This window comes from Dermacentor silvarum, chromosome 4, assembly GCF_013339745.2.
Source record: "Dermacentor silvarum isolate Dsil-2018 chromosome 4, BIME_Dsil_1.4, whole genome shotgun sequence".
NCBI lineage: Eukaryota > Metazoa > Arthropoda > Arachnida > Ixodida > Ixodidae > Dermacentor > Dermacentor silvarum.
The window spans coordinates 98,242,164-98,261,599 of record NC_051157.2 but is presented as its reverse complement, the minus strand read 5'-3'; the positions used below and the strand labels follow the sequence as shown (position 1 = coordinate 98,261,599).

The 19,436-nt window shown below is 45.4% G+C and overlaps 2 protein-coding genes across 4 annotated transcripts in view; one reads left to right on the top strand and one right to left on the bottom strand.

Annotated features, from left to right (window-relative positions):
* The window catches only part of LOC119450420 (nucleobindin-2-like), a 24,352-nt gene extending 13,022 nt beyond the window's left edge, over positions 1–11,330 (top strand). For all 3 annotated transcript variants that reach the window (XM_037713860.2, XM_037713862.2, XM_037713861.2), the window contains 6 exons: positions 1,262–1,320; positions 1,396–1,488; positions 1,769–1,858; positions 3,450–3,624; positions 6,468–7,003; positions 9,865–11,330. In XM_037713860.2, coding sequence (XP_037569788.1) covers positions 1,262–1,320; positions 1,396–1,488; positions 1,769–1,858; positions 3,450–3,624; positions 6,468–7,003; positions 9,865–9,954 — 1,043 coding nt within the window. In that variant the 3' untranslated portion in view covers positions 9,955–11,330. The remainder of the gene's footprint in view (positions 1–1,261; positions 1,321–1,395; positions 1,489–1,768; positions 1,859–3,449; positions 3,625–6,467; positions 7,004–9,864) is intronic.
* On the bottom strand, positions 10,228–19,436 carry LOC119448778 (uncharacterized). The gene is made up of 2 exons (XM_049666496.1): positions 18,258–19,436; positions 10,228–10,301 (listed from the first exon to the last, which is right to left on the bottom strand). Exons 1-2 carry the CDS (start codon positions 19,390–19,392, stop codon positions 10,228–10,230), a joined length of 1,209 nt encoding a protein of 402 aa, XP_049522453.1. The 5' UTR covers positions 19,393–19,436.

The following is a 19,436-nucleotide window of genomic DNA, read 5'->3' as shown; positions in this document are numbered from 1 at the left end:
GCTTTGGCTAGAAAAGTAGCTCTGATGCTTCTCTGATGACTGATCACTAATAAGCTCTTCAGTATGTGTTTAAGAGCAGGGACAAATGTAAGCACGTATATATCCCATGGGAAAAAAAAATTGGGGTAAGGCATTGAACTTAGCCAAAGTCTCTTGAGGAATTTTACCAGGGCAATTCACTGGCTGTTTATGTTAATAAAAATGTTGCAAAAAAGTTGTTAAGACTCCACAACGACAAAGTTGTCATTAATGTGACAAAAAAGTTGCTCAATTTAGTGACTCTCGCTAAGTTGCTGACAGTGGCTCGTGCAGTTTGTTTCTGCTGCAGCGAAGCTTCCTTGTTTCTGGTGAATTGCTGCTAAGCATGAGATTCTGGGTTTGACTCCCATAGAAAGCGGCTGCATTTCATTGAGGATGAAATGAAAAATTGCCTGGTCTGGCTGAATCCTGGGTGGTCAAAATTAATGTGGGGCCTTACCTATGTCTCTCGTAGCCCAGGTGTTGCTTTAGGTCACTGAACACGATAAACCGGCTGGCTGACAAAGAGACAGACTGACCTGCACGTGCTTCTGAAAGCTGGCCGTGTGCATGTGCAAATTTGTAAATTCTGCTCTGATTTGAAAGTTCTATTCTAAATTATTTCTCTGAATTGCAAAAAAGGAAAAATATAGAAAAGTGTAATCCTCAGCAGAAGTGAGCTAGAATGGCAAAAAAAGTATGTATTATTTATTATGTACATGGCATTTCTCCAAATAGTAACTGAAGTTTTCACAGTACTGTTTGGATTTGATTGTGCCTATATATTGCAAGTCAGTATATGTGTTTGGCTTAATGTACTGTGTGCCTTGTTGAAATTCGATTGGGCTTCAGCAGTGTTATTGGTACTTGTCGTGTGTACTTGGTCCCTGCATTTCTTTTTTCGTCGTGTGCATGTTTTTTGTTTTTTTTTGCTAGGAAACTGTGGCAAGAATGTGTTTCCATGTTGACACATGGGCTCCATATTTGGGAATTTTTCGGTCTCATTCATTTCGTTTGACTATTATTTAGCCTCCATTCACACTTTCTGTATTGGATCTGCATTAATTGGAAATTATGAGGCACCTCTTCCACTTTGGCTGTAAGGTCTGCGGTGAAGCAATGGAGGCTTTCTTCCTGGGCACAATGAGGCAGAAAGCAGCGAGGGAAATCAGCATTGATACACGCTTTTTGCCGCTAAGTCATTTTTGGCTTTCATGCATCTTATTTATCTTGTTTCTTGCAGACCTTAATGGAGATGGATACCTTGATTCGGATGAAATTGCTGCTGTTCTGAACTTGGAGGTGGGCTTTATTCTTCTTGAATCTCACCTCCCTGTGCCTTTCACTCTGTAACAAGTGGCATGCATTGTCTTTCAGGTGAAGAAAATCTACAAGCCTGGTGACAATGACACCGACCTGGTGGAAAGAAATGAAGAAATAGAGCGCATGCGGGAGCATGTTCTTAAAGAGGTGAGATGTTATTTCTTTAAGGAACGCCATAGAGAAATGCTGAGTTACTTTTAGATTGATTGCGTACACTTTTGAAATGCCAAATAGGTGAGCCTTTTTACAACTGGCCATTTAGCACTGAAGTGTTCTTTTTTCAGCTGCATCATCTGCCAACTGCATTTTGAAGTTTGTGATCAATTTTACTGCTTACAATTGTGTTACTATGTATGTTCCTTAGCTTTCAGTATCTCACCAAGTTGGATAGAGTTGAGCTGCATGTTTGTTTGTCTTTCGCAACCAGGGAGATGCGAACAAGGATGGCCTGCTAAGCCATCAGGAGTTCCTGGACATGACCCATCGTCGTGATTTTGAGAACGACGAAGGCTGGAAGGTACAGAAACTTCCTTGTTTGGGCTACAACTTTTTTTGAATACTACTTTCTGGTAATTATTCAGAATGAAAAGTGTGATTAACACACGTGCAGGTTGCATGTAATTTGCATAGTGAAGAGGAAATACCTTTTTAGTGAAAAGAAGCACGATATCTTGTTTTTCTGTGGTAAATTTGTATTGGTTGCCAATTGATCAGTATAATTGCTCACCTAGTCAATTCCTTCTGTTAGTTTTCTGCTTTGAACCCATTAAAACCAGGTGTGCATTAGATTCAGACATGTATTAGAATTGGGAAAATTCTGCCAAATAAAGCAGGTGGTATGTTTGGACGTTTTTTTTTTTAGTATTCTTTAATTCGACTCGCTGGATAATTCGATAAATTTCGTCACTCCTGTCAAGGGTGAAATAAAGAAAGTTGACTGTAGCACACAACCTGTGTAGTTGTGTTAATTAAGTTGTCGAAATGGTTCTCCAACACCTGTAATGGCTAAAAGTATTAACAGTAGTGATCTACACAGTTGTGTGTGGGTTTGCCCACACACAGGCAACAAAGCTCTTTCTTTCCTTTTTTTTTTTTCGAATATGACTATTCTGCTATTTTTAATGGCGAGTTCAACAATTTTGCATTTCGGATTTAAATCTGCATCAGCCAATAGGAGTGCTTCCCTGTGCACACGTGCCAGCAGTAATGAAGTGTGATGCTAGTTTAACTTTTTCACTGGCTTTTATTTTTGCACAGTGAAATATGGTGCTGCAACTATCTAAAGCTCCGATCTCTTTCTAATAGCTCCTCTTTGCACCATCTTTATGATGGTGTCAAGGTGGTGGCTTTATGGCAGAACCAAGGTGGTGGCATTGTGTCATGGTCTGCGGTGCAATGCACGTCCCAAAGCACATTTTCTGCCAAATTTTTGTCAACAGCACACTAGAAATGCGTTATTACATTTTTTTTCTTCTAATATTTCCCACCTGATAATGGAATGGCCACAGTGCATGGGAACACCTGAGGATCGCTGGAAAAAAAAAAACACCATTCTAATTGTCCTGTCGCCCTTCAAAGGGGTCAGCTGGAGTGGCAGCGATGAACCGGAATAGTGGGCAGCATTTTCCTTGCTGCCCATCGTGGGGAGAACCCTGTGTTGCAGTGAAAGTGATCACAAAGAGTGGCACAAACGGGTGGCTCCAGGGTGTTGGTACCCACAACAATTTTAATGGAAGTGAACATACATGCCCATCTTGAAAGCAATGTAACTGTGCTACAGTGAAGTAGAAGGACACTAACTACTCTGGATGTGTGCTAGCTTGACCCCAGTCTGGAAAAAAGAAATTTATAAAGTGTCAAAGAAGCAGGAACTGTTGCTCTTTCGGGCCTGAGCTATGCATAAGGTTACCATAGTTACAAGGTAGTTGTAGCAACTAGTCCTGGCAATCAGCCATGAAACGAAGTCACTGGAGAAGTCAAGGGAGGGAATAGCTGCCACTGTGAAAGTTGCATGGACGTTCTGCTTCTGTGGCTGTTCCTCACTCTAACACTACTGTTGAGGAGATATGCAATGGTCCAGTGCACTTGTTCTCTCCTTCTGCTTGCAGGGCCTGGACGAACAGCAGGTGTACTCTGAAGATGACCTGCGCCAGTTCCAGCAGCAGCACCCAGACCTTCAGCTACAGTACCCATACCAGCAGTACCATGGCGGTCCCATGCCCCCTCAGTACCAGGGACAGCCCCAGTACCAGCATATGCCGCCTCAGGGAGCCCAGTACCAAGGTCAGGAACAGTTTAGGTGACACTTATAGCGGACGTGCAACACCTTTTTCTAAAGGTGTGGAATGTGCCTGGTATTGAGAACAGCTTGTGAATCTTCTCCAGGCAGAAAGCTTTTTTGCATACCGTGTAGACTTGTGTAAGGGCCACATTTTTTCTCGCAATTTTGATGAGGTGTGGCCCTTACATAGGACCGTACCTTTTGGTCCAAATGGTATCAGCGCAGCCAGCAACTTGTGCACACGCCGGCTGTCGTCATCTAGTAGCGGCATGTGGCAATGCGCGCGCCGCTATCTGGCGATGCTCGCGCGGCATCGAGGCACCGAACGCGATTGCTGCACCATTGGAAAAGTTTTTTCCAAATTCTGGACTGCCAAGTTGGGGGTGCGGCCTATACATGAGTCTATACGGTATGCCTTGCATAAGTCGAGCTTTCAGCAGTGAAATGCTGCTGTTGTTGCCAAACACTCACGGCTTTCTGATTATTTTAGTCGTTCATTGATTAATTGACTTTTATTTCTTTACTACCAGAAAGTAAGTTGAAGGCACACCTACTGCGCATGAAGTTTGTGTTCAAGTGGAACAATTCCTACTATGCACCGTCCATTATCACGCTCTGCTTTGTTTTCGGTGTGGCCTCCATGATAGAGCAGTGCAACGCTTCATCATGCCGCTTAACCTTGGAGGCTGTGCTGTTGATGCCGTGGTATAGTTCTCCGGCATCAGGTGGTGCTGTTGCCTTATTGGTGGCCCAAGAAACTTCCGGCAAAAGCCATCATGTTTTTAGTGTTGAACCATTAACAGCAAAACTGGAGGGGACTTCAGGAAGTTAATGGGAAGATCGGGTGGTCTTTCAAGTCAATAGGTGAGCTTCCTGCTGCATGTACAGAAATAAATTACAGTACAACCCCGCTGTTATGTTTTTCTTGGGACCAGTAAAAAAAAAAAAAAAAGTAAGGGCCGGGAAACGCAAGAGCCGGGAAACAGGAAAAATTGAGAAATGGGGGGGAGTAGTGTTGAACTGCACACAATATTATTTTAAGGCTTACGTGTGAAAAAAAAGTAATTTCGCCTGACAGCCGAAGTATTGATTGTGATAAGCTATAGAAAGTAAGAATAGTAGTTTTATCGTCCGTATAAACTTGTAAACATTGGCTTGTTAACTTATTAACAAGCATGGTGCCAGCGCCCACAGGCAAACATGAACACATCACACTCAAGCGAGCGAAGTCACCTTCGTGCTGTAGTCTATCGCTTCAAAGCAAACTAAGCGCCGAGAACACACAGCACGCACAAAGCTACGAGCCGCCGCCGCACCTACACTGCGTAGACTCTGCCCCCATGCAGATCGCTTTCAAGATACGGCCCGCGCGACCGCGCGCCGCCGCGCAGTATGATGCCAGAGCACAATGCTGCCTGCTGTCCCTCCCCCCTCGTTGCCTTGCCGGTGCCTCGAGCGCAACGGAAGAAAGCACGCTTCCTTCCTGCTTTTCTTTCTTTCGCGCGAGACGCGGTCGTCGGCTCCCCTCGCACGCTTTCACTCACACATGTAGCAGTACGGCGCGCGGCGACGGTGTTATCGCCCTTGGACTTTATACGGAACATCTATGAGTTAAAACCAATTTTAGGGCCGCAATGCATCATAGACACCATCTTTAGATTACAAATGTGGATCTCAAGGGCCATACTTTTGCTAGCAGGAAACCGAAAATACGTAATAAGTATCGCCCCCGGCACTTTGGGCGGCCAATGCCATCGTCAAGCAACCAAGTCAAGCGACATGAAAAGTTAAAATGGCCGCTCGGGCCGGCGCGGTGTGGCAGTTCGCAACGTATGATGCGGGAACGGTCCCACAGTTGCGACGTAACAGCGGGGTTACCAATGCATTGAGTTCTATGGGAGCTGTGCCGGGACCGGCCGAAAATGACGTAACAGCCGGGAAAACGCAGCACCCGGGAACGCAACAGCGGGGTTCTACTGTATTTGGCCCAAATGTTCATGACATCATTGTCTAATGACCAAGCAGGCTTATTTATCATATTCAGAAAGTGTTACTCGAAACCTTTAATATTGTGTCTTGCTTGTCCAAAAACATCGATATTTAAACTAAGTACATATCTCACTATGCAGTGGTTAGTCTGTGCACCGTTAGATCTTGTTGAATATGAGAATATTCAACAAGATCGGCGACTTATGACAATACCTTGTTATGAGTTGCCATTCCTGTTTTATGTAACTGAATTTGCCCTGAAAAGAAAAAAAAGGGGGGGGGGATCTTTACTGAATGTCAAGAATTCTACCTTCCTGTTAGTTTAGCTAGACCCATGTGCTTTGTTGATATAATTGGCTGGAACCACTGAAATGACTGCCGCGAAGGTGGAGAGAAGGAAAAGTTTCAGGCGCATGCTTAAAATCCTCTATTAGCATCCTTTGACCATTGAAAGCTTGCAATTGTCAGCAGGAGAAAATATTGGCAGAGTTTCTCCAGTAAGTTTCATTTAACGACAGCTTCAGTTCTTATCTACACCTAGTGCAGTAGCTGTGCACATGCTCTCGTTGCGTCATATCAGAAGTGCCACAGTCAGGCCTAATTATTTATGTATGTTACACTGCACTCGCCTGTACTTGTACCATGGGGGTGCCCTGCATTTCTTATTGTCTGTATTGAATGTGAGCATTCCCACAACCCACATGCTATGTATGTGCACCACAAATATGGCCATTGCCTTAGAGCATTTTAGTTTGAAGCTTTAACAGTTCTGTTTGTGCTGGTTCTGACATCATCTCATTCACATCTGAGCTTTCTTGAGACATCCTGCATCCAATGCTTTTGTTCCTTGTTTCAGGTGTTCCTAACCACCAAGGTGTGCCACAGCAGCACCAGGGACAGTTCCAGCATCAGCAAGGCCAGTTCCAACCTCAGCAGGGTCAGTTCCAACAACACCAAGGCCAGTTCCAGCCTCAGCAGGGTCAATTCCAGCCACAACAGGGACACCCACAGCAGCAGCAGCAGCTGCATCCAGCCGGCGGTGGTGTGCCTCAGCCTCCTCCGCATGTAAATGACCATGCCGCAGCACAGCAGTACGCAGCCCAGCACCAGATGGCTCAGCAGCACATGGCTCAGCAGCAGCAGCAGCAGCACCTGGCCCAACAGCAGCACCTAGCCCAACAGCAGCACCTAGCCCAGCAGCAACACCTAGCCCAGCAGCAGCACTTTGCCACTCAGCAGCATGTTGTACAGCCACAGGCTGCACAGCCTCAGCATGTTGCGACGGGCCAGCATGCACAGATGGTTCAGCCGCAGGTTGTGCAGCCACACGTGGCACAGCCGGCTGGAGTACACCAAGCGGCCCAAGTGGCTCCTGGAGTTGTCATTCCTCAGGTACGACCAGCAGTTTCATATAGTCCGGGGAATCGACAGGCACTCGTGTGACCATGCGGCATGTCGTAGCTTCTTTGCTGTAGATTGTGCAGCTCTTATCATCATCTTTGTCATGCCACCCTCCGTCATCTTCCTACCCAGTCTTTGTCGTTCCCACAAAGCCAGCGTGGAGTAGTAGGCTTAAGCCACATCACTCATGACAGCCTCTTTACCTTTCTCTCATTAATATTTCCTCTTCTCTTTCTCTGCAAGAGTTAACCCGTAGCAACTTTGTGCTTTTGAACATCGCTATGGTTGTCCAGAAGTTCTTCAAGCAGCACTGGAGTTTTGCCAAAGTCCTTCAGAATCAGTGATGGTCCTTCTTAGGATCGCTTTAGTCCCCCTCATCATATTGAAGTGTTGAGTGCTCATGACTGCTGTTCCTAGTGATTGAGGTTAAGCCATTATATGCATGCACTGTTGCTACGTTGAAATTGAGGACAGCGCCTGAAAGGGGGGCGCTTAACTTATTGACAGCAAGAGAGTGGCACTTTCTCCAGATGGGTAAAATGATACTGAAATTGTCAGAACAGAGGCTCAGTTAAAGAAATTGAAACTGTCTGCATTGTTATTTTTGATGGGACATGAGTCCTCAAAGATGACTTTCGGCCAGCCTTTTCGCCACTCATGGTTCACTGCACAATTCTTCAGGTAGCGTAAGGGTTTTTAGTGTTTGTATTCATCAGTGAGAACTGTTGGCTCCTACAATGAGACCTTAAGGTGCTTGTCTCACATTCTAAGTTGCACTTGCATCAATTGATTCTTCTTCCCTTGCAGAACTGTCATAAATTTGTACGCGCAATGTGTGTAATGGTCTGCTAGCTTATTTGCATCATCAAATCTTGCTAAACATTGTTTTATTACATGTGCCTCTACCTGGGAAATATTGTTTGACATATTTCATACCACAGATTACAGTAGAACCCCATTCATATGTTCTGTGAAAACAAGCATAAAAAAAGTGCTATCAAAAGTCACTAAAAAACATTGCAGTTCCACCTGAAAGTTGAAGCATTGATAGCAGTAGCAAAGTATTGGGCTATCACACAAAGTAAGACTTGTAGTTTTATGGCCAGTATAAATTGCGGTAAACATTCACTCACTAACTAAATAAGCATGCTATTATGGAGCCAAAAGATTCACATAAACAGAGTTCACCCGATGACTGCGAGCACTCGCCATCACAATGCTAGCGTGCGTGCAAGCTTGTCCAAAAGCATATGTACCGTGCTGTCTTCACCATTTCAACTATGAGGTGTCTACAAAACTCGGCAGATCACGTGACCTCCAATGCTCGCGTGAACCCACCAGCTTTCTCTGCCCGCTTTCCGCCCTCACACTTGCAGCGTGGCATCCAACATGCGCCATGCATGTGTAAGTTTAGATACACGGGCTTGATTGCATGAAGTCCAACAATTAGCATACGGAAAGATGGCCTGCATCAAGCCACCAGCCTTCACAGCTTGATGTCGCGTGCTTGGCCTCTCACCCGTAGGAGATCACGTGACCTTCTAATATTGCATGCGGGCATTGATCGGTTCTTGACAAGCGCTAGTACAGTGTAGACCGCTTATAACGTAAGTCGCCGGAGTCGTGAATATCCGCACTTGAAGCGGTACCGCACTATAACCAAAACAATGATTTTATTTCGATAGCAATAACATGGACACTCGAGGCGCATTTCTGCTCTTGCCGTGACATTCCGTATAAAGTCCAAGGGCGATAAAATTGTTGCCGCGTGCCATATGCTGTATGTGCAAATGAAACCTTGCGAGGGTGAGCCAGCGATCGCGGCTCAATCTTGCGCACAAAAGGGAGGAAAGCGGGAAGGAAGCGCACTGTCTTCTGTCACGCGCATGGCTCCAGGGGGAGGGAAGGACGCGAGGGGCTCATTCTACTCCGGACGGCTGTGAGCGTCTACCAGGGCCACTGTATTTTGAAAGTCCTCTGCAACGAGGGTACAGTCCGCCGTGCGCTGTGTTTTCGTGGCTTAGTTCGTGTTGATGCGAGACGCAACACGAAGGTCAATTTGCTCACTGCTGCAGCCACGCTTCCTCACTATAGTGTTTTGACAGTGAGTTTCATGGTCATCCAGTGAGATGTGTTCATGTTTGCTTGAGTGGCAGCAGACGCGCTTTCGTGCGGGATCGCGTCATTCTGCCCACTCAGCACTAGGAATGCTGGGATGTACGGCCGGCATGTGCGGCCGGCGCGGTGTGTGAGAAATAGGAACGGAGCTATTCATGCGCCAGCAACGTTGGAACGCGCCCAGTAGTGCCAGACACGCCGGCTGCATTGTGTCGTTAGAGTACAGACGCTGATTGTTTGCCACTGTTAAGTCGTGGAGCTTGACGCTCACATTACGTCGAGAGTATATCAGTAGCCTGAGTGGAGCGTTCGCCGTCTCGGTTGACTGCTGAACTTCCAGGCAGCCGCACTGTAACCGGTAATTTGTCTCCCGCAACTGCACTATAACTTCTATAAGCGATACGCGTATACATAGAGTGCTATGGTAAAATTAACGGGAGTCTGAAAAGGCCGTATTATATCCAGTCCTGCACTATAAGCAGTTAGGTTATAAGTGGTCTATTCTGTATATCAGCTAAAGCTTCCCTGAGGGACTAAGGCATGCACTTTCTGTGTTACTGAGCTTCTACTGTGGAAGTTGTAGGTTAAACAGTGAGCAGTTAGGGTTAACATATGTTGCAGTTGAAATGTATACATTCCTCGCAGTTTACTGTTGAAGCTTTGAAGAGCTGATCTGTAATGGAGAGATCTTTGCTTTCAAGACCTCTCATGGCCGACTGTGTTTTTGTCAACAGGACTCAAGTCAGCAGCAGCACCATCAGCAAGTGCAAGCTCCAGCAGGCTCTGCACAAGCAGCTGCAGCTCCGACTGCAATTCACCACTGAGCTCCATGTCGATAGAAACTCAAGGACTGCCTACTTGTGAAGTGAACACATCACTCGTTGTTGCTGTTGTTGTCCGTGCAGGTACCCTCAGACAAAGGATGCAGGTAGTGGGTGTTTTGGGGGCTTTACTTTCCGCGACATGGCGTCATTACAACAACACACAACTTGGCATTGGGTTGTGAGGTTTTCACTGCAGCACTGGGACCGCACTGCACATCTTCCTGCATCCGAGTCGGGGAGATGAATTGCGACATGGGCTGGTGTGTGCTTCAGTCAACCACATCTGGATTTGGGGGTCTGAACTCGTGACACTAGGAGCGTGCTTTTTGCTGCGTTCTGCCCCGTGTCTGCACAATGTGGTAAATGTGGTGTGAACCAAAAGCAACGTTCTTGCTGCACTCTTTTTACATTCGAAATGGAGGGGAGACACTGCTGCACTTTTTATTACTTGGCGGCAGGGTTATATACTTTTGTTTTGCTGTGACGTCACAGTAACAAATGCATAGTGATTTTACGGGGCTCATTTACGATGCAAAGTCGCCGATATCTGCATAAAGGCTCTGAACTTCTAGTGACAGTACTAATGTGATTACAGTTCATGCAATAGCTTCAACTCTTTTGCTTCCTCTAATCGTAAAAGGGGATGCCAATTGTATATATTTCTACTTATACATGTTATTAATGCACTTCGATGACTGTACAGTGGCAGTGGCTTTGATGATAATGTAAGGAGGGCAAAGCCCTCATGCACATATATATTGCACGAGGGAATGTAAATAGAAATGGGAAAGTATTCTTTTCACATTTGTGTGGCGTTCACAATGGATTTTGCATTGTAAACCTCAGACTTGTGACTGTGGTGCAACTTTTTAGGTACGTAAGATAGACTTCGTTAGTGTTGTGACGAATTGACTTTGGCACTGCCAACAGCAGTGTCTCTCCTCCTTGAATTTTAAACATGACCTATAAAAGCCTCGTGTGCTGGTTTGTAAGATCACAATAGTTATACACACAGTGGTGTCCGATAGTCCTAGTGAGCGAGAAGAAATATGTTTGTCTCAAGTGGCTGAAAGGAATATGTCATGACATGCCATAGTAACTTATTTCCAAAAATAAATACTTTCACTTTGATGAAGGGGGCTAACACTTTGCCATAGTGTAGCTGCATTATTGTCTGGTCATAACAAGCTTTCTTAGAAATGCAAGATTTGTTAGGCATTTTAAAATACCCATAATTTTTCTTCCGAACACAGCAGGGTATGAGGCCAGCAAGATCAAAATTAGAACTGTGCAGTGTAACAGTGCCACTGAAGTTTGTATGCAAATTCTCAAGTTTGTTTTAAAGTCTAAATTTTTAATAAATGTGTTCTCACAGCTCTGGTTCCGTTACTTTCGATCTGTTATGAGCGGAGTGTCAAAATGAAATAGTCTTGTTCCGGGTCAGTAAAAATGGTTCAGTTCCTGTTAACTCCGAGCTAAAAAAGTGACCAAAACAAACATAAACCATGTTTGTTTGCATAACCAGCAATAATGAAAGGAAAACAGCTTAAGTTTATATTCTACAAACATTGAAAGTGCTCCTGAGCTGCACGGAAATACTCAAAAGGTATGCTTGCTCTTCAGGACCCAAGAAGATAAAAGAAAAAATAGCATTGTAGAAGCACATTTCAGAAACAATACATATTTTTTATCGCACCTACTTAGTTTACATACCAGTGTTATCAAAAGTGACTACAGAGCTGGAAAAGCTTCTCTATCTCAGTGATCATACAAGGTGCCCCAGCTAACTTTAGCTGCCGAAGTACTCTAGGAGGACACAACCAAATGTATGTTGTTGGTTATTGTATGAAGCAAGTCTTGCGATTTTTTGTAGTCTGCTTAATTACATACTTAGTCTAGCTTAATGAACCTACTTTGCAAGTAATAACTTAAGGCCATAACTTCTGAGAAAGTTGTGAAGTGTTATAGGAAACAAAAAATTTAGCTTCTAACTACTTGATCACGTTGCGCAAAGAAAAAAAAAAAACGCTTAAGCTTCACCTTTAAGAGTGCAACACCATAAACGTTCAAAGATCCCCGACTGCTTCTCTCGCTTCCCGGCAACTGCAGCGTATGTAACCGTAATGTTTACTGGGAAACGCTGGCGACGAACGCTATGCAAGAAGGCGGCCTTTCTGGTAGAAACGCGGCGTCTTGCGCTGGCCGGTCTTCTGCTATTATTTTGCACTTTTAATATTCCAGTCTGACAAGATTTAACATAAAAGGCATGTGCTGCCGGGGTTTTGTTTCATGACATTTGTTTGTGGGCTGTCATTGTCAAAATTCCGAGGAATAACTTTTTCAAGCATGTAAGACAAAGTACGAGCAACGTTAGTGGTAGAAAAAGAACTTTAGTGCCGCATGGAGTATATACGGCACTCTTCGCTCATGGGACGCCAACGCTGTCTATGGCGCCGACACCTGGTTTTCTGCGTCACGGGGCCCTTAACACTGTAGCGTTAAGAATAGAGCAAATAATTATCAGGCCCTACGGTGTTCAGTTATATTTTTATTTATAACTTTTAATTTAAGATAATTTTTATTTGCTAATTACCTGGCTAACAAGAAAAGTTTTAGAATGTGAGTTATTTATTTCTGAATCAGGGGCGCGACTTCCAATGGGAAAGCTGCATGTTATTGCTTCCTAAAACATTCCAGCCAGCATTTTTAACAGCGAAGCTGTTTAACCTGGGCGTTTGCAGTAAGGTATAACGCCGAAATGTGGGCCGATCCTGCTGCTTGTGCAGAAAGGGTCCAAGTGCTATGGCACATACCCCTGTGAACTAGCGAAGCTGTTTAAGCTTGAGGATGGTTCGTTGAGTGTACGCCGCAAAACCTCCACCTAGCGATGACGTCACCACGCATCGCCGAGCAACGCTTCGCCCCAGCTGCGTGAGCCATCACGTCATCACGCGCGTCGCATCTCTTTGCCTTAGCTTTGGCGAGCCATGAAGTCACCGCGCCGTGCGGAGTGGTTGCCGCGGCTGCGCAAAGGCGAAGCTAAGCCGTGACGTCACTGCGCCGACCCACGGGATATATTGACCCTTTTCGTGGAGCAGTTTGTTTTAGAGAAACGAGATGGCGCTTACGGCGGCGCGCCATACATCTCCTCAGCGACCGCACATGAATACGAAACCATTACCGCTTCTACCTTGCTTCTGTGCGATCAGCGGTCGGAAATGCAACTGAGTTTTCGCTAATGTACTGCGCTCCAATCATGCTAGATTGAATCATGTGGGTTGAAGACGTGTGCAGTAGTTAGCTGAAAAAATAGTGACTGGCATGTTAAGGAATGGAATGAATCTGTGTGGCCAAGTTCGCGGACCGCTGCTGCAACTGTCCGAACGTGTTACCGGTACTTCCGAGATGTACGGCTTTCCTCGAGGATACAGAAATTTGCTCATCCGCCAGCCTTGTATCGCTAACCTTCAAAGAAAGGGCTTCATATCCAGAATGTTGGTAAGAGTAAGTACCACTCGTTAAACAATGACAAAGAGATTAGCGCCTCTTCCTGTCACAATAAGTTTTGCGCACGTTTGTCCCAAATGGCAGGAAAACTTACGCCCACTCTATTGCCGACGTATCAAGAATAACTGAATGAGCGCACACTTGAATATATGCGCACTATATACGCACAATAAATGACTGACTACACCGATGGCGCACGAATGGTTGAAGCTGAATGTTCCGTGATGGTCCACAAGAGTAAGCGAGTTACTAGCGGTAATATATATTTGCTACAAGGTGCAAAACGGCTACGTTTCAAGTCTTGTGCGCAGCAAGAACAAATATATCGGAACGGAGCACAGCAGCGAGCGATTAGGCAGAAAACAATTAGGGCCGCACCTAGGGACTTTCACTGAGTCAGGAACTGACAAGCCGCTGGTTCAAAATATTTGCCAAATAAAGAACAAAGAGCAAAACATACTAATCCTGATTCAATTAATTCATGAGCGGAATGTTTGGATAGCTTGGAATACACATTTAGCCCCGCTTTTAGAACAAGCACAATATATGCTGCTTGCGCCGTCTGGACACAGCTTAATCAGCTCCGAAAGCTCTTTTGCATGTTCTCTGAAGCTGTGACCAAAGCTTCGTGTCGTCTACCCAGTCGCGTATTTCTATTTGCGCCCCCGTACAACGCTCGACCGCTGGCGCCGCGCTGCGCCGCTCGCGCGTACCATGTTTCTAGCCGCCGCCGTTGGAACGGAGGAGGAGGCGTTGACGGAGAACACGCGGGGTTGGGGGTGACTAGCCTGCTGTTAGGGGATCGGTCGTATTCCTAAATAAACGCATCACTGTTTTGATGATCCAAATATAATCTCACTATCGGGGAGGGAGCAGTCTACCTGACTGGAGCAGTATTTCTTTATTTGGGGTGTTGCTACGCTGCGCTCCGCAACACCCCAACGACCGCCGCTTCGCGTCGGCGCCCGGCACCACGGCTTCCGCCGTGGCGTGGAGGAAAACAAAAGAAAAAGCGTGATATTAAAGAAAAAATAGAGCCAGGGGGGGATTCGAACCCGCGCACGCATAATCTCGAAGCGAGTGCCGTAACCACTCGGCCATACAGCCACTTTTTTTTTTTTTTTTTCTTTCATGGTATTTAATACATTAACATGTCATCCAATAAAACATTCACTAATTGTGCATAGTCATAGAAAGGTGGGTACAATGAGTCCCACACAGAAAAACAGAAGAAGCACTGTTCCGCTTTAAAAGGGTGGTAAGGCTAAGCACCTCACCAAAATGGGGTACCAGTCCGGTTGAACATCAAGTCTATCATAAACATTCTTTAGGTGCACAGTCATCTGGATGAAATTTACTCTTGTGGGTACAACCGGTTCGGCGTTGCGGTCCATCATTCGCGTCTTCCACAGACTGTGCATTCCCATGAGAAAGAACACGTCGAAAGGTACACTGTCATCATGGGTCGGCAGCAGATATCGCACTGTATGGGGGTTGATTTCAAGGTCTTTCTTTAGAGTCCGTTGGAGGATGTCCCAAAATAGAATGGCATCTTTGCAATCAATAAAACAGTGTTCAATTGTCTCTGGCACATCACAAAGACGACAATTAACAGAAGTCACAAATATACCCTTTTTCTGTAGCCATGTTTTTACCGGTAAAGTTTCACTATGAAGTTTGTAAAAGAATGTTTTGCAGCATGGGGATATATACATTTTACGAACTCGTTTTAGTACATCGTGGCCTGGCCATTCAATGTATAGTGATCGGTAAAATGGAGGTGGAAAAAGCATGGACAGTAAATCTTTGTATAACTTTTTACGCGACACGGAGTACAAGTATTCAGTAGAAAACCGAACTGTCAGGAAACGAACCGCCAAATAAACCTCCTGCATGAACCCCAACAAGCATAAAGGCGAAGAAAAATTTGATGAAACAACTAAATCAGGTAAAGCATCAACAAGTGTGACTTGCATGAATGACCGAATTATAGGATGTGAAGGATCGCGAAAAAAGAAGAAACGGGACACTATTTGCCGCACGTAAAGATGCACTAAGCCGAGCCCACCCTCACTAACTGGTCTAAAAACATTGTCTCTCCTCATGGGCTCGAAAGTGGAAGACCATATGAAAGTTGCAAAAATTCGGTGAAAGCGTTGGATGTAGAGCCTGGCACAGTGAATAACTTGCAATACGTAGTAAATTTTAGTTGCTAAAAACTTATTGCAGGCTTCAGCCCTTCCGAAAATAGAAAGTCGGTATGGAACGAATGTCTGAGCGTAACTTTGCAAGGCTGAAACCCGTTCTTTCCAATAGTGCGCGCTTAATTTATATGCGTCTAGCGGCACGCCAAGATACGTTGGCGGAACATGAGTCCACTTAATGCCTGCAAACTGTTCTGGCTTATAACACCAGGAGCCGAACCATAAGCCTAAGCTTTTCGAGGAGTTCATTTGTGCTCCTGATACGCTGCCAAATTTCTCTATTGTAGCTACAACCTTTTCAACACTGGGCTTATCTGTGCAGAAAAACGCTAGATCATCTGCATAAGCTAACACTTTAACCCCATTACCCAGTATGTTGAAGCCATGGATGGAACTTGACTGAATTACGCTTAAGCATAGTGGTTCCAGGTAAAGGGCGAAGAGTAGTGGGGACATCGGGCATCCTTGTTTTACCGAAGAGCAGATAGCAATGGGTTTGGACAGATGGCCATTAATAACTAAACGAGTAGAACAATGGGTGTAGCAAAGCCTAACTCCTTTAAGCACAATGGAGCCAACATTGGCGTGTTCCAGAAGAGAAAATAAATAGGAATGACTGACTCGATCAAAAGCTTTAGCAAGGTCTACTTGGAGCATTGCAAGCTGCTCAGTGGAACCGTAACAGTACTCAAGAAGTGTACGGGCGATATGTATGTTGGTCTGAATTGATCGGCCTCTAATTCCGCACGTCTGATGGGAACCAATGAGAATCGACATCGCAAACTGTAATCTATTAGATAAAACTTTTGCAAAGATTTTATAATCAACGTTTGACAGCGTGATTGGTCTGTAGCTTTCAACAGAACGCAGTTTTTCCTTATCTGAGCTTTTTGGGATTAAAACTGTGTGGTTTTTGCAAAAAGATTGTGGAAGGGCGTCCACCTCTAAACTTGTAATAAATATATCCAATAATATGGAACTGATAATCCCTTTGAACGCTTTGTAAAATTCGCTTGAAAGTCCATCAGGGCCGGGGGTTTTCGATAAAGGCAGCTGATCAATAGCTTGCTCAATTTCTTGAATGGTAACAGTACCACTGATGAATGCACACTCCTCATTCTGTAAAGGTTTTACTAGAGACACAAAACTCTCTAAGACTTTTGCATCATGATCTTCGGGAGGTGCACTGAACAAAGCATTGTAGTAACTTTCAAATTGTGAAATTATGTCATTCGTATTTGTTACAAGACTACCTTTGGAGTAGATTTCCGAAATTACTTTTGAAGTACCGTGACGTCGCTCATCAAGTAAAGCTTGACGTGTTGGCTGTTCAGAGTGCAAAGCACGGCTGTTTCGAGATCGAACTCGCGCACCTCGGTAACGTAGTGCGTCATACTTTTGTAACTCACATTTAATATTTTCCATATCTTCTATGTAAGTGCCTGGCATTTCGCATTCCATCTCGTAAATGCTACTTAGGCTCTTGAGGAGCATTTTTTCTTAATTCTTTCTATAAAACGATTTCACCGACCCAATTTCTATAGCCACTGTGCGAACCTCTTGCTTAAAGAGTTCCCAAGCAGCAAATAATGGCAAGTCTGTAGAAAAACAAGTTGTTAGGGCCATACGCACACGATTGATAAATTCCTGATCATTTAGGAGCTCAGAGTTAAGTTTCCAGAGTGCCCACTGTGGTCGGAAATTGGTTACAGATTTCTCACCAATTTTTGCAATAACCATACAATGATCAGAGAACGAAACTGGGATAGTACTACAAGACAGTCTTCGGGAGAGGAGTGATGAAGAGACATAAATTCGATCAAGGCGGGCGTAAGAGTGACCTTGAATTCGTGTATAAGAGCAAGAACCCTGTCCCGACGCTCCTATATCTATGAGCCCTGCATTCTCTATCACGTTAGACAAAACTTCACCACTCCTGTCTCGCTGAATGTTAATCCCACTTCGATCACTCGGATCACATACACAATTGAAATCTCCCATTAACACAATGCAGCGTTCACAGTCCAGTAGATTAGACACAGTATCAAATAAAAGAATTCGTTTGGCAGCGTCATTAAATGCGTAGAGGTTAACTATTCGCCATGGAACACCCTGCAACACAAAATCGCAGTATATGTATCGGCCTTCAGCGTCCACATGGTAACTAAATGCTGAACAAAGTAGGCTCTTTTTCAGAAACAGGAAGCAGCCCGCGGATAAACCAAGGGCGTGTGAAACGCAGACATTATATTCAGTCAGAAAAGGTCACAAGGCCCTTTCTGTTTCGTCATCACTCTCAATCTTCGTCTCCTGCACGGCGACGAAGTCGAGGCGATGCCTAGATAAAAGCCGGCGAAGCTGTGCCTGTTTCTGCAAAGACCTAAGGCCCCGTACATTCAAAGTTGCGAAGAGAAGTTGCTGTGTCAGCGCCATGGTGACTAACCACTATACGGACCTAATTATCTATGTGGTCGGTCCTTGAGGGCAACGGTGAGGCTCCCTCCGAACCCCCACCAGGCCTCCTGGACCGTGATCGTCGGCACTTTCCTGAGTGTTTCGATGTCTTGCGGCGACGTGCTTTTCTTGTGGTACTGTTCGTGTCGCTGTCCGTGCTTGTTTCCGATGTGTTTGTCGCACGGCGCTTCGGAATTGATGTATCCGCGTTACTTCGCCTGTCCTCTACCAGCACAGGGCACGTGTCGAGAAGCTTGGGTGAAGCAGATGATTCATTTTCGGCTGCCTCTTTAGCTTGCTGGGCAGGAACTGGCTGTTTGATTACGGGCGCCTCATTGCACTGTTGCTTGGACTGATCATCTGTCGCTTTGCTACCTTCCTTGTCCTTGGGCGGTTGTGCGATGACATTGTCTTTTACATCTAGACGAGACTTGCCGGCACAACTGGTCTCCGCGGCACAAGGAACATCTCCGGTCGCGTCGAGAACCTCTGTGGCGTCCATTATGTGTTCTTGCACGCATTCGTCAGGAGGTCGTGTCCTATGTCGTAACTTGTCGGCGTATGTTACCACACATTCTTCAGCTGTGTGGCCAAAGCGCCGGCAGTCTTCACAACGTGGAGTTCTGCAGTTGCGACGAATGTGGCCAACCTTGTTACAGCGGAGACAAAGCGGGGGTCTGCCTGGAATCAGTACAAGGCTCTGCACTCCACAGACAGGTAGTAGATGTGGAACGTCACCCACACCTACTCCGTCAGCAAGAGACAACACCACATCACGATTTAGAGTACGCATTTCTTCCATCTCCGATACTCTCCAGCTTTCTGCTGATATAGATTTCACTTTCCCGTAAGCCTGGAGTGAATCTCGAATGTAGGCGTCTTCCAAACGCTCAGGTAGCCATAAAAGCTTCATTTTTACTTCCGTGGGCTCAGGGTCCATGACGATGCAGCGTCTTCCTTTCACCGATAAATCCCCGCACGTGACTAGATTTGATTTTGCCATTGGTGACTTGCACGTCACCATCCACACGTGCGACATCTGAAATTGGCCAATGGAACTTATTTCCTTTAGGTCAATAACATTCCGAAGGGCGTCTCTGAAGTCTTGGGCTCTGTACGGTCGACCAGCTAAGTCAGCATGCAGGAAAACGGAGTCCACAACCAGCTTACCGGTAGGAAGACGAGGTAGCACAATACGGTAGTCATTGCTGCTGGCTGACGCCTGAGCAGCACCTCGGCCAGGGGCCGATAAATCCTTTGGAGCGGAGAACATGAAAAAACGCGACCGTTCGGAACGCCGTCTTCTTCTTTCTCCTC